Here is a 15,292-nt window from a genome sequence, read left to right as displayed (position 1 = left end):
TCAGATTGGAGCAGGGCACCTTTTATACACTAAGAAACGTTGTCTCAGATAGTACGAACATCAGTATTGAAAGGATAGTCACAGTGGTCCAAGCTACCTTGTGATGTCTATGGAACAGAAGTTAATTAATTAATTAATGAGAAGAAGAAGAAGAAGATATTGGATTTATATCCCGCCCTCCACTCCGAAGAGTCTCAGAGCGGCTCACAATCTCTTTTACCTTCCTCCCCCACAACAGACACTCTGTGAGGTGGGTGGGGCTGGAGAGGGCTCTCACAGCAGCTGCCCTTTCAAGGACAACCTCTGCCAGAGCTATGGCTGACCCAAGGCCATGCCAGTAGGTGCAAGTGGAGGAGTGGGGAATCAAACCCGGTTCTCCCAGATAAGAGTCCGCACACTTAACCACTACACCAAACTGGCTCTCCAGAGCCAGTGTGGTATGATGGTTAAGAATGTTGGACTAGTCTGGGATGGCCAAACTTGCTTAATGTAAAGATCCACATAGAATAAATGTCAGATGCTTGAGAGCTGCAAGGAAGGAAGGAAGGAAGGAAGGAAAGCAAATAGATGAGGGAGGGAGGTGAAAAGAAAGCAACTTTAATATACTTCCAGCTGGCTCGGCTTGGAGAAGTAACTTAAAGAGAGAAATGCCTTCTCCAAGCTGGCTGACAGAGTGGTGGGGGGTTCAAGAGCCACACAATATGAGTGAAAATGCACATGTGGCTCCCGAGCCACAGTCTGGCCGTCCTTGGACTAGTCTCTGGGAGATCAGAGTTCAAAACCCTACTAGTGCCATGGAAGCTCGCTGGGTGACCTTGGGCAGTCACGCTCTCTCAGAGTAACCCACCTCACAGGGTTGTTCTGAGACTAAAATGGAGGAGAGGAGAAGGCTGTAAATTGCTTTCGGTCCCCTTTGGGACCAGTGATTTTCTAGGATTTTCATGTTCTGCCTCACTGCATGTACTAATGCATTCGAAACCTTTCCACGCCTTTCTGAGAGCTGGCCCGCACGGAGGCTTTTGGCACACAGGGGAAGCCATTTGCATGTGCTGGCAGGAGAGCAAACCCCTCCGAGCGGGAATGCTGCACCTGTGTAAACCGTGAAGGATACCAGAGACTTCAAATTATGAAATTTGTGATGTGTGAGGAGATATTTCCCCCTGCCTTTGATCCAGGCCCCCAAGGTCCCATTCTTTGATGCCCAACACCCTGGCTCTCTCCCCGCACCCTCCTCTTGCTTTCCCAATGCTGGAAGAAACAGAGGAAGGCACCCACTCTGATCTTACTGATCAAGAGTCTATGCAACAAAGCAGAGCCTGGAGGCAGGCGAATTCTCGAGGAGAACTTTTGTGGCTTGACCTGACTTCCTGACCCAGGTCCCTATCAAAACCACTACCCAGCATCCTAAAATGTGCCTTGTCCTTTACCTGCCCCAGCATTATCAGAAGGAATTGTTCTGGCTGAGAGCCAGTTTGGTGTAGTGGTTAAGTGTGCGGACTCTTATCTGGGAGAACCGGGTTTGATTCCCCACTCCTCCACTTGCAGCTGCTGGAATGGCCTTGGGTCAGCCATAGCTCTGGCAGAGGTTGTCCTTGAAAGGGCAGCTGCTGTGAGAGCCCTCTCAGCCCCACCTACCTCACAGGGTGTCTGTTGTGGGGGAAGAAGATATAGGAGATTGTAAGCCGCTCTGAGACTCTGATTCAGAGATAAGGGCGGGGTATAAATCTGCTGTCTTCTTCTTCTTCTGTTTGTTTTGCATATGTTTCAGAAGGAAGCAGTGTGTATAGTCAAATGGATGTAAAGAGTTGACTAGAACCTGATTATGGGATGGAGGAAAACTCCACCCCCTAGACTGCTCTCTTCCTTACTTTTGTTAGTCTGAAGAAGTTGGTTCAGCAACTCCCATGAGTAAAGCAATTTATACCATTACCCCAGTGAGATCACAAAGTGTGGGCTTGGAAACTGTTTATTTTGGCTTGGAAACTGTGTTTATTTTGTATGTGTTTTCATGTGTGTCTGTCCCTTAATAAAGCCATGCTTGAAAATGCTACCAAAGCCTGACAAGGGACTTGTGGGGTTACACCTACCAATGCGGATAAAGACCCAACCAAGGGATTGCACGGTCTGAAGAGGGATCCTTTTAATCCCTCCAAAATTAGTTTGTCTCGCATGGCCCCCGTTTAATTCCTCTCCCTTGAGCTGCATGTCAACAGGGTGTCTCTCCAGAGCCATTCCTGGTGGATCAGGCCCTTTGACTCATTGATCAAGGAGATGGAATCATTCGCCTAACGTCACATGTTGTTCTTTTTGTTTTTTTGGCTAAAAGCAAACCAAGATGTCCTTCCCAGCTGTCATTCATTTGCAAAGTGTCAGTGTTTTAAAAGTTCTTGAGAGTTCGTGTAATGCGTCCTAGGGTGATAGGAAAACAAATGTGAAGTCAGTTTCGGAACTGGAAACCTTAAGTTTCCAGCTCCCTCCCCTCCTTCTGCTAAGAAACATCTGTTCAGCTCAGCGATGTTAAGCAACAAGGCTGGTTTGCCGTACAAGTTCCGTGGGCAGGAAAATAAATTTCTTACTCAACTACAGAGAAGAAGAAGACTGCAGATTTATACCCCGCCCTTCCCTCTGAATCAGAGACTCAGAGCAGCTTACAATCTCCTATAACTTCTCCCCCCACAACAGACACCCTGTGAGGTGGGTAGGGCTGAGAGGGCTCTCACAGCAGCTGCCCTTTCAAGGACAACTCCTGCGATAGCTATGGCTAACCCAAGGCCATTCCAGCAGTTGTAAGTGGAGGAGTGGGGAATAAAACCCAGTTCTCCCAGATAAGAGTCTACACACTTAACCACTACACCAAACTCTTCTGACAGTGGCTCTAGGAGTGGAGAGCTAGGATGTTCTGGGTTCAAGTTTCATCAGTTCACCACTTGGCCTTCGCAAGCCTCTCTCTTTTTCTCAGCTTCTGCACCCACTCCCTTGGCATCTGAATCCTGCCCTTCCTCCAGAGTTCTCAGTGCTTCTCCATGCTTCTCCCCTTCTCCATTGGATCCTCATGGTGACCCTGTGGGGTAGGTTAGGCACAAAGAGAATGATTGCCCCAAGATCACCCCCAGGTAGCATCATGGCTGTGGGGAAACTTGAACCTGGATCTCCATATTCCCTGTTCAATATTTTCATCACTGTACCCCATGATGGATTTCATCCAGACTAAATTATCCAATGGTAGATCTGCCTCTCCCTTCTCACTGCAGCCCAGGGGTGGAATTCTAGCAGGAGCTCCTTTGCATATTAGGCCACACACCTCTGATGTAGCCAGTCCTCCAGGAGCTTACAAAAAAAGAGCCTTGTAAGCTCTCAGAGGATTGGCTACATCAGGGGTGTGTGGCCTAATATGCAAAAGAGCTCCTGCTAGAATTCTACCCCTGCTGCAGCCCAATGATCTTCCTAAAATACTGTTGGGGGGGGGGAGCGGTAGAGGCGCCTGAGGAATGACATGAAAGGGGGCTGCAATGGAAAGGGAGAAACTGAAGCGGAATTGAATTGAGAAGAGAAAATGGTCCATTTCGTCTGGCACTAGTTGCCCATTCAATTCATCTGTCCCCATCACATCTCCAATACAGGGATGATGCTCTCTATTTACCTTATAGAGCTGATGTAAAGATTGCCTGTAAAACCTCTCCTAAAGACATGCAATTACCAAGTTTTATTACCCTGTCTCATGCACACAACAGTGTATGCAATTCATACTCCAGGAGATTTGTAAACAGCCGCTTCCTTCACAACAGCCTTACAAAGGAGTTCTTGGAAGTGATTGTTCTTCACCAAGGATAACCGTACTGATGGCTTCAAAATAAGATAGCACTGATAGACTTCATGAAATATTGAGAGAGTTCTTTGCTTTTTCCACACTACAGATATGACATACAAATATTTCTTACGTAACTGCCCAAATCTACACTACAGGGGGTTAACCAGGTCTCTGTGGTCTCAACAGCTTAAGAACATAAGAGAAGCCATGTTGGATCAGGCCAATGGCCCATCCAGTCCAACACTCTGTGTCACACGGTGGCCAAAAAACCCAAGCACCATCAGGAGGTCCACCAGTGGGGCTAGAAGCCCTGCCACTGTGCCCCCCAAGCACCAAAAATACAGAGCATCACTGCGCCAGACGGAGAGTTCCATCAATATGCTGTGGCTAACAGCCACTGATGGACCTCTGCTTCATATTTTTATCCAATCCCCTCTTGAAGCTGTCTATGCTTGTAGCCGCCACCACCTCCTGTGGCTGTGAATTCCACATGTTAATCACCCTTTGGGTGAAGAAGTACTTCCTTTTATCCGTTCTAACCCGACTGCTCAGTAATTTCATTGACCAATATTACCCAGAAAGACTGGGGAACCACATTTTCTATGGGGTAATTTCTCTAGGCGTGATGGAACCCACGGACTAACAACATTCCATTAGTCAATGCAGAAACTTTGTCCTTTGAAACAACAGAGTACCACCTAATTGTGCTCTGAACAGGAGAAAAAAGAATGTTACACTGAAGATGGTCTTCTATCAGAGCGTATGACCGTATTTCAACAAGGATTTCAGTCTGCAGACACATTAAGTACGGGGATCGCTACGTCCTCTCCTTCTTTGCATCTCCATGTGGCGCAGAAATCAGCCCGCCTGCACAGGCCTATGTGTTAATTATAATAAACTGGAATATGTTTAACCCACATATTGCTGTCATAAGAATGTGCTGGAAGAAATGCATTCTCAATGGCTCACCGCACGATACTCTAATGTGACATAAGTAGTACCAGCATTCAGGCTCCACAGCTGGGACTCATCAGGACAGAAAAAGGGCAGCACGCATGATATGACAGAGACCTTGAGTCTACCAGCAGCTGATAGCACCAGAGAATCACTCGCTGCACTGAAGGATCCAAGCTAACGTTCAACATGCATACACTTTTGCATTACCTGATCTCTCCTATAATGTAGCAGGAAGGCATTTCGAAGGTGTGTCTTTGCTAGGCACACCTCTGGGTACACAACAGTACAGGAACATCTCCAGAATCCCTTATTCAGAGCATAGGCCTAGACTCTGAGTCAGGATCTCTCTGGGATACTGCTCTCTTTGTAACCATGATCACAAGGCACACGAGTGCTCAGATCTTCTAGGAGTAGCAGAAGTTGTCCAACTTTGTTCATTTTTTAAAAATGTAAAAAAAAAAAAAAAACCAATCCCCAGAGCAGGGCTTTTTTTGTAGCAAGAACTCCTTTGCATATTAGGCCACACACCGCCGTTGTAGCCAGTCCTCCCAGAGCTTACAGTAGGCCCTGTAAGAAGAGCCCTGTAAACTCTTGGAGGATTGGCTACATCAGAGTTGTGTGGCCTAATATGCAAAGGAATTCCTGCTACAAAGAAAGTCCTGCCCCAGAGGAAAAACACATGACTTTTTAGTGTCTGGTGCCCCACAGTGTGTGTGTGTGTGGGGGGGGACAGTCAAGCTTTGCCCAGTCTACCAGCTCACCATGCCCAGTCATGCCTGTAAGAGATGCCGGGTACAATTTCCACCTGGGAGCTCCCAAGCAGAGAAGTGACTGGACTCCTTACAGAGCTGTCTCCTGCTTGGGCCTGGGGTTGCCGCTCTCCCCCCTCCCTCCACCCTCACCTATGACTGTGCCTTCAACAGTGATGTGGCCATCAAAAATTTCACAGGTCTAGTTCCTCTCACTATAAATAAGCACCAAGTACACACGCAAGAAGGGATTAGGAATATAGTTAGCCCTCCACCCTGTTTCCGTCAGGGGTTAGTCACAGGTCTCTGGGATGTCTCTTGGCTGCATGGCCGAATATTCAAAGGTATACTGCCAGGGTTTTTTTTTGTAGCAGGAAATGCTTTGCATATTAGGCCACACCCCCTCAATGTAGCCAATCCTCCAAGAGCGTACAGTAGGCCCTGTACTAAGCTCTTGGAGGATTGGCTACATCAGGGGTGTGTGGCCTAATATGCTACAAAAAAACCCTGACTCTCTTAGTATGGTGGTTCACTGGCTGCCATGGCTAAAAAACTTCAGTTGTTTTAAAGAGTCTAGACTTTTGACATAATACATCACAATCAAATTAATAAGGTCCGCATGCCGGATTTCCACTTGAGGTTATCCACAGAATCTTTGTTGAAGGAAAAGCAGGGGTGGGGGGGGATTGATTTGTTTCCTCCACTCCCTGATCCCATTTTTCTGTGACTTAGTTGGCAATGCCCTTGAATGCCCACAAGCTTAGATCTGCCATCCTGAGACAGGACAGAACTGGGGAAAGGTTCGTTTTGTAACCTCATCCTGCTCTTGTCTTTAATAGCAGCCAGACATGCCGAAAATTAAGCAGTTCAAGCTCTTCTTGGCCTGAAAACAGAGCAATCGGTGGAAGGGGAGGGGGAACAGCTCAGGAGGTGTCTTTTAAAGCAAGACTCCCTGCCCCCAAATCTGAAAACGTGAGACTGATAATATCAGCCTACCTTGCAGGGCTACTGTGAGCATTACAGAACTGTTTTGTCGCGCTCTCCGTCACACTGAGGACTAATATGATGCTTTTTGCAAGTCGGGGCTGCTGTTTCAGGCACAGAAATAGGGCTAGTTTAAAAGCTGGCAGTCCTGGGTGGAAAAACCAATCAATCAACAAACAATAAAGGAAAAAAAATTAAGAGGAATTCTGGTGGCATCTTGAAGACGATCACATTTATTCCAGCCAGAGTCAGCGCTCACTTCACCAGATGCATTGGCGTGCACACCCACTAAGATGCATTTACACTCCAACGCATCTCAAGAAGTGAGCTTTGGTAGCAGCTCTGGATTAGGAAACTACAGGGCTTTTTTTGAGCAGAAACGCACAGGAACACAGTTCTTGCTGACTTGCTGTCAGGGGGTGTGGTCTAATATGCAAATGAATTCCTGTTGAGTTTTTCCTACCAGAAAAGCCCAGTGTGGAACAATGGTGACATCAGGGGGTGCGGCCTAACATGCAAATGAGTTCCTGCTGGGATTCTCCTACAAAAAAATCCTGGGGAATTAGCTGGAGATTTTTGGTGGGGGTGGGGGTGGAGCCTGGGGCAAGGGGTTTTTTAGGGAGGGTGGGACCTCAGCAGGGAACAATGCCACAGAGTCCAGTCTCCAAAGGAGCCCTTTTCTCCAGGGGAACTGGTCTTTGTCAGCTGGAGATCTGCTGTAATAGTGGGAGATCTTCAAGTGCTACCCTTAATGTGAGCGCTGACTCATGGAACCTTTGAAAACAACGGCTTTTTCGAGCAGGAGAGCACAGGAACACAGTTCTGGTTGGCTTAGCTTCAGGGGGTGTGCCATAATTTGCAAATGAGTCCCTGTTGGGATTTTTCTACAAAAAGCCTTGTGTGAAACAATGACGACATCAGGGGGTGTGGCCTAATGTGCATATGAGTTCCTGCTGGGCTTTTTCTCCAAAAAAAGCCCTGGTAAAGAGCAAGACTCCAGTATCACCTTAAAAACTAACAAAATTTGTGGCAGGGTGAGCAGTGACTCACGAAAGCTCCTCCCCTGCCACCAATCTGGTTAAGTCTTTCCTGCATTACTGGACTTGCTCTTTTCTGCTGCTTCAGACATCTGGATCTATCTCCACCGAACTTTATGCAGGAATAAACAGCATTTGTCTTTCAGATGCCGCCACAACCATTCAACAGGGCTAACCGGAATCACTGCCAGAGGCGCAGTCTTCCCAAGGTACCCCCTCCTTTTTTTGTTTTGCATAGGACATTGGTGTGGAAATAAGGGAAAAGGGGCACTCACCGCCAGGAGAGCCGGGTTCCTCTGTTCTCCCGCCGCCGTTGCGCTGTGCTGCCCGCCGTTGATCCCACTGCCGCCACCAGCAGTCCCGTTGCTGAGCAGCTGCTGCTGATAGTAGTCCGCCGGAGGGGGCGCTGTTGCGTTGGAGGCCGCCGCCGAGGCCCCGCCGCTGTTGCTGTTATTGCCGGCGGCCGCCGCCGCTGCCCCCGCCGCCTTGGCGTGCTTGCCGCCCTTGCGCGCCGCCTGGCCGTGCTGCACGAGGTGGAGGAGTTGCAGCGTGCTCTCCCGCTCGCGGTCCGAGCTCTCGGCCCGCCCGCGCTCGTAGCGCCCCTCGCAGTTCAGGTGGTGCTGGCGGCACACGGCGATGCGCGCCCGCAGCCGCTCCACGATCGCGCTGTGCACCCTCGGCCCCGCCGCGGCCGCCGCTCCTCCTCCTCCGCCGCCGCCCAGCAGAGCCGCCGGGGCTTGCGGGGGAGCCGTGTCCCCCATGGCTCGCTCGGGCTCCGGCCGCTCTAGTCTCTCCCTCCCTGCCGCATGGAGAGGTCGGAAAGGAGAAGGAGGAGACTCTGCCTTCGGGGGTTGGGAACGGTCTTTGCAGGGCGATCCGAAATCAGCCCCCCACCGCCAGCCCAGCCCACCCTCTTGCCTTCGAGGAGACCCTCCGGTGGGCAGCAGAAGAGAGTTTGACAGGTTTAGTCCCGGGGGATCGTGGCCCACTGGGCGTTCCCCCCCCTTCCAGGGGTCGCCAGCGAACCAAGGCGGACCAGACACTGACTGCGCCGCGGGCGAGATTTGCGCGCAAGAGGCATTGGAAAAGCCGCGGAGCCCCGGACGGGCGGGAGGGCAGGGGGGAGAACTACCAGACGGTCGCGGCTGCAAGAAAGAAGCCAACTTTCGGGGAGCGACGGGGGGGTGGGATCACCTAGATCAGAAAAGTTAGGACAACTTTTTTTAAAAGGGGGGGGGAGAAGGAAGAGGGGGGGGGGAAGCGTGGACTCTTTGGCTCGAAATCCCTTTGCACGGGGGGGAGGAGGTGGCCGAGCCGGCACGAGGTTCCTCGAGGCTTTGCAGAACCCGCAACCTGGAAACCGAAGGTCCGAATAAGAGGAAGGGGAAAAAAAAACTCCCGTGCGCTTCTCTCCCTTCCCTCTTTCCTCGCCCGGCTCCTCGTTTTAATCCCGTTTTGCACCAACTCTTAACAAAATACACACGCGATAAAAACAGCAGCAGCAGCAGCAGACAGATCCTTCCAGCGCCAGTCGGTTGGGGGGCGTCCTTCTCTCGATGGAGCCCTCTCGGGTCGAAAGAGAGGGCGAGCGATCCGTAGTTTCCTTCCCTGGTTTCTCTTTCTCCCTCCTCCGGGCGCTCAAAAGGGCAGCTCCGATCGCGACGGGCCAAAACCTCCCCGCAGCCTGGGGCTCGTTCCTTTGTAGTTCCCGAAGCTCCAGCCAGCCCCGAGGAGGGAAAAAAACATTGCAGGGGCGAAGGGGGAGGCGGGGGGGGGGGGAACCGCGGCCCTTCACCGGCGATCCTGAAACTTCCGAACTTCCACTTTCCTACCTCCGGACTGGTCGGCTGCAGTGAGTCTCCTCGCCGTGTTTGGCAATCTCTCCCGGACGAGGAAGGGTTTATTTTTTTCCCTTTCCCTCCCTCCACGGAATAGATCCGATCCGCTGGATGGTGCCGGACGATGCCCGCCTTTCCCCCCTGTTTGGAAGTGCAAAAGAGCTCCCAGAAGGTTCCCCCTCCCTTCTTTCCTACTCGGCTCCTGTTTAAGCCGCCCGGCTGCTCCGGCTGCCCGGCGCGGGGGTTGCAGCCGCAGATACACAGCCTCGCATTGTGCTGGCGCTTCGCAGACCGAGGGGGTGAGAGCGAGCAAGCAAACAAGCCGACGCTGCCTGGGGTAGCCCTGGCGGAAGGCTGGCAGAGCGGCAAGGGAACCGAAGCAGGGGGGCCGGAGCCCCCCAGCGGCCGAGCACCTTCGTTGCAGCAGGGCCCGACGACCCCGAGCTTGGAGCCGATTCGCCGCGCGGTCCGGAGGAGAGGCGCGCTTAGAAGTTCAAGCCCATTCACTTGGATGGGAGGGGGTTATGTACTGGAACGGAAACTTAGTTTTCCTTAGTTGCCTTAAGGGGCAGCCAGAGACTTGACTGAGGTGGAGGCTGCATGACAATAGCCACCTGGATTCTGGGTGGAGGCCAGCCCTGCACCTATAGTTATGTGTGTTGGGTTTTGGGGAGGGGTAATTTGCATGTTTATAGGCAGGGCCCTTGGCCCTGCGAGGAAGTTCCAGTCTCTACCTTGCTATGCTGAATCACTGAATAAAGATATGAATTTACTAGTAGGGTTGCCAATCCCCCCCTGGGGGCAGGGAATCCTCTGGTTTGGAGTCCCCCCCCCCTCCCGGGCTTCAGGGTCATCAAAAAGCGGGGGGGGGGGGAGGGAAATGTCTGTTGGGCACTCCATTATTCCCTATGGAGAACGATTCCCATAGGGAATAATAGAGAATTGATCCGCGGGTATCTGGGGCTCTGGAGAGGCTGTTTTTCTATGTAGAGGCACCAGATTTGCAGCATAGCATCTGATGCCTCTCCTCAAAACGCCCTCCAAGTTTCAAAAGGATTGCACCAGGGGGTCCAATTCTGTAAGCCCCAAAAGGAGGTACCCCTATCCTTCATTATTTCCAATGAAGGGAAGGCATTTAAAAGGTGTGCAGTCTCTTGAAATGTGATGGCCAGAACTCCCTTTGGAGTTCAGTCATGCTTGTCACAACCTTGATCCTGGCCCCACCCAAATGTCTCCTGGCCCCACCCCCGAAGTACCCAGATATTTCTTGAATTGGACTTGGCAACCCTACATGAGCGTCCTCATGCTTTGAGCCCAGTACATTACAGAGGGACTCCCCAGCGATGCGAGGGCAACATTGTTGCAGTACATTAGCCCAAAGAACTAGCCCGTTCTCGACAGAGCTTGTTAGCTAAACGGGGTCGGCCGTGGTTACTACTTGGACCACCAAGAAATGTGGGGGAGGGGGTGGCAGACGAAGGTGATGGCAAAACCAATCTAGTGTGGCCAGCTCTGGGTTGGGAAACGCCTGTGGAGGAAGGTGGGGTTTGTGGAGGGGAGGGGCCTCTGCAAGGTATAATGCCCTACGACCCATCTTCCAAAGCAGCCATTTGATGTAGAGCAGGGGGGGCCGTGTGGCTCTTTCACACATGGTGGGTGGCTCTCGAAGCCCCCACTGCCCTGTTGGCCAGTTTGAAGAAGGCATTTATCTCTTTAAATCACTTTTCCAAGCCAAGCCAGCCGGCAGCTTGGAGAATGCATTTAAAGTTGCTCTCTCCTTCCCCTCCTTCCCTTCCCTTGTCTTGGCTCTCAAACATCTGATGTTCATGTCTAACGGCTTTCAAACATCTGACGTGGTTCTTACATTAAGCAAGTTTGGCCACCCCTGTTCTAGAGGAACTGATCAGTTGGAGACCAATTGTAATTCCGAGAGATCTTCAGGTACCTCCTGGCGACTGACCATCTTACAAAGCACCTCTGTTCATTTCTTACCTTGAAAACCCCATGGTCCAGGGGCTGAGGTCAGCCAGTTACAACAACGGCATGCAATTATTGTTAAGCTTTCATGGGCTGATAGACAACAAGTGAACTGGGTCTGTTCTCAGTTGCCACTGGGCTGCCTCCCCCCTCCCCCAAATTTGTCAGTTTCCATTTTAGCTGAAGAGCTGTTCCATCAGTTGCATTCTTGCAGGTAACTGCTCTGTAGCTGCACTGGGGTTATATGAAGGCGTGGCTTTGTAATGCAGGAATGGCTCTGCTCGTATTTAATTCATTTATACCTCACCTTTCTCTCCAGTGGGGGCCCAAAGCAGCTAACATCATTCTCCTCGTCTCCAATTTATCCTCATAACCTTCTGAGGTAGGTTAGGCTGAGAAAGTGTGACAGTTCCAAGGTCACCCAGCAAATTTCCATGGCTAAGTGGAGATTTGAACCTGGGTATTCCACACAGTAGCTCAACACTGTTAAACACTATACCACATTAGCTCTCTTCTTTTCTATAGCTAAGGGATTATCCATTTATACCTGTTTTATTTTCATTTCTGGCAGCTGTTAAAATGGACATTTCTCAGATTGTTCCATTGGCTTACCAACCAAAAGCCCTCTTCTGTTCATAAAGTTGCTCTTCTAAATGTAGTTTCAACTTCTACCCTTACCCCAATTTGTAGTTCTAATTAAAAGAAAAGCCAATGTCCCAGCAGTGATATACCATTTGTTACACAATGTCACCTATAAAACGCAGAAAGCTCATCAATGGGAATAGGATTTTCTGGAAATTTGCCATCTTGCTTCCACCTGTCTGATCGACATTAACAACCATGTCTCTGACTGCAAAGAATAGTGAGATCTTCTTTAACAGCGGAGGTGAGTCTCTCCCCCCTCCGCCTCGCAGGCCTGCACATTTTCCCCATCTTTCCAAGCCAAACAAAGCCCATCAGCTGCTCTAGAAACCTCTGGCGTTTTGCCTGGGGGCTGCATGGTTGGCTGTCTCCACGTTGGTGGTTTTCAAATTCTGCTCTCAGGGGACACAGAGACTTGTGAATGGATGTCACCTGCTGAGGTTTTCTAAACCAGGTTATGTCCTCATTTCCGTACCCATGTCTGTTGACTGTTCTGGGAGTGGAATGAACCCACTTTAGGATATACAGTAATCGGTCAGTTATCTGTAGGCGTACAAAGTGATTGAATATGGGTGCAGCAATAGAGTAGGAAGTGAATGGGATGCGATACAGAGGTTATTGTTTTTGTTGTGTCTGGCGTTTGTCCCGGAAAGTACGGCACAGCACATCCGTGGGCGGTGCCTGGAAGGGACAAACGCAGCCCGCCTATGACGATCATAAGAACATAAGAGAAGCCATGTTGGATCAGGCCAACGGCCCATCAAGTCCAACACTCTGTGTCACACAGTGGCAAAAAATGTTATATACACACATACACTGTGGCTAATAGCCACTGATGGACCTGTGCTCCATATTTTTATCTAAACCCCTCTTGAAGGTGGCTATACTTGTGGCCGCCACCACCTCCTGTGGCAGCGAATCAGTGGCGGGAAGTTTAACTGGCCAGGATTGGACCTGACTATGAAGAAGGTTGTTCTGGGAAATGTATATAACAGGGGACCCGGACCCGCCATGTTATCTTTGTGATGTACTCGCTAATAAAGCATGTTGCCATCTGAACGTCTCCGACTTCAGTTCATTACACTGGCAACGAAGGTGGGATACTGGTGAGCAGCAAGCAGCCTCCAGCTGCCTGCAAGCCCTGCGATCTGAGCTCTAGTGCTTCCGTGGCCGAGGTCATGGCTACTGATAAACCCTACCGGCATTTGACGTCACCCGGCCCGACTTATGGGAATCATGGGTGAATCAGATCAACTAGTACATAGAGCTGCACAAAATGGAGGCAGCGGCAGAGAAGAAGGTGCTTCTCTTGAGTTCATGTGGGGTGGGGACCATCCAGCTGATGAAGCAACTCATCGCACCGACCACCCTCGCAAGGGCAACCTACGACCAGCTGGTCAAGGCAATGATGAACCACATCACGTCCCAACCATCCCGTCTCACGCAGGCATGCGTTCTACACGAGACAGCAGAGACAAGCTGAGTCCGCCGCCGAGTATCTTGCAGAGCTCCGTGAATTAGCCCAGAGATGTGATTTCACCGGGGACCTGGAAGAGATGCTGCTGGACCGTTTCGCGGTTGGCGTCCGAGAGGAGAAAATGCACCGAAAGTTGCTAGCATACGAGGACAAAGACATCGACCTTGCAAAAGCGCTCCGACAAGAAACCGCCTTAGAACAGACGCACACCAGCCCTTCCACGAACCAGGCCGCTGCTGCCTCTATCTTGGACGGCTCCAACAAGGAAGGGGCACATCAGCTTCACCACCAGCCACGTAGAGGACTGAAAACACCAAACCAACCATGGGCAGTGGAGAAGCTGAGCACCAAGTGCACCAGCTGTGGGAACCCACACAAGCGCCGAGATTGCCCCTACAGCAACGCGGACTGCAGAAGCTGCAGAAAAGTGGGCCACATCACTCGAGCTTGCAGGGCCAGACCCAACAGAAAGCCCCAGTCCGCACACCATGACTCGAGAGACGCACACACGATGGCCGCAAACAGCATCCAGGTAATTAACTTGCCCCAGGACACCGCCGACAAGGTCAAAGTGCAGATCTTGATCGAGTGGGGTCCCTGCCTGATGGAATTGGACACGGAAGTCTCCATCTCCATTATTTTGGAGGAGACCCTCAGTAAACTCTGCCCTCACAACCGGCTGGCCCTGCGGCATTCATATTGTGGGACTTTCAAAAGAATTCATTGCAGATCAAGGGGTGGGCCAGAGTTTGGGTGGAGTTCAAAAATTTTAAAGGGGTCCTGGACATTCTTGTGGTGAAGCGCCAGCTCACCACCCTATTGGGATTGGCTTGGTTTAAGCCCCTGGGCATCAAAATTGTAGGGGCGGACCACATACAGGCCCACAATTTCGACCAAGTGTGCCGGGAGTTCCCGGAAGTATTCGATGGGGCTCTGGGAACATACAAGGGGCCACCTATCGCGTTGCAGCTGGACTCCACGGTTAGGCCCTTAAGGCTGAAGGCTTGGTGAGTTCCGTTTGCATTTAAGCCAAAAATCGAAGCCGAACTGAACCGCCTCGTGGCCCAGGGAGTGCTAGAGCCCGATCATTCTTGCCCCACAAAGCAGTCCTGGCCGAACCCCTACTCAGACTCCTAGATAAGGGCGCATGGGTCTGGGGTAAAAAGCAGGCCGCGGCCTTCCAGGCGGTCAAGGACATCTTGGTTTCAAATGAGGTACTCCACCATTTTGATGAGTCCCTCCCCATGATTTTAGCATGCGATGCTTCCCCTTACAAAGTGGGTGTCGTCCTGGACCACCAACTCCCGGATGGGAGAGACGTCCCCGTGGCCTATTACTCTTGCACTTTGACCCAGGCTGAGCGCAACTATGCCCAAATAAATAAGGAGGCATTGGCAATCGTGGCGGGCGTATACAAATTCAATGACTACCTGTATGGTAGGCACTTCATGATTGCCACAGACCACAAGCCATTGCTCGGCCTACTCGCCCCAGACTGCCAGATACCACAGATCCTGTCACAGCGGGTCCTGCGGTGGAACGAGTTCCTCAACTCATACACCTACAAGCTCGTCTACCGCCCCGGGAAGGCAATGGGCCACGCAGACACCCTCAGCCGCCTTCCGCTGCCGCAGATGGACCCAGATCCAGCCCCAGCCCACCACATGATGCTCCTGGAGTCTCTGTCAGAGTGGCCCCTCCACACAGCGGAGGTAGCCAGGTCCACAGGCAGAGACTGCATCTTAGCATGCATTTTGGACTGAGTGGGGAGGGGTTGGCCCACGAGCAAATTGGACGCTGCATTCAGACCATTTGTTTCCTAC

General features: G+C 51.2%; 1 protein-coding gene across 1 annotated transcript in view; it reads right to left on the bottom strand.

Annotated features, from left to right (window-relative positions):
• MAML2 (mastermind like transcriptional coactivator 2) overlaps positions 1 to 8,296 on the bottom strand; it is a 241,205-nt gene extending 232,909 nt beyond the window's left edge. Inside the window, exon 1 of the mRNA XM_060234913.1 lies at positions 7,811 to 8,296. Coding sequence (XP_060090896.1) covers positions 7,811 to 8,296 — 486 coding nt within the window. The remainder of the gene's footprint in view (positions 1 to 7,810) is intronic.
• Positions 8,297 to 15,292: the final 6,996 nt, after the last annotated feature.

This window comes from Heteronotia binoei, chromosome 3 (genome assembly GCF_032191835.1).
Source record: "Heteronotia binoei isolate CCM8104 ecotype False Entrance Well chromosome 3, APGP_CSIRO_Hbin_v1, whole genome shotgun sequence".
Lineage (NCBI taxonomy): Eukaryota > Metazoa > Chordata > Lepidosauria > Squamata > Gekkonidae > Heteronotia > Heteronotia binoei.
Note: the sequence above shows the minus strand (reverse complement) of the source record. Positions and strands in the feature narration are given on the sequence as shown.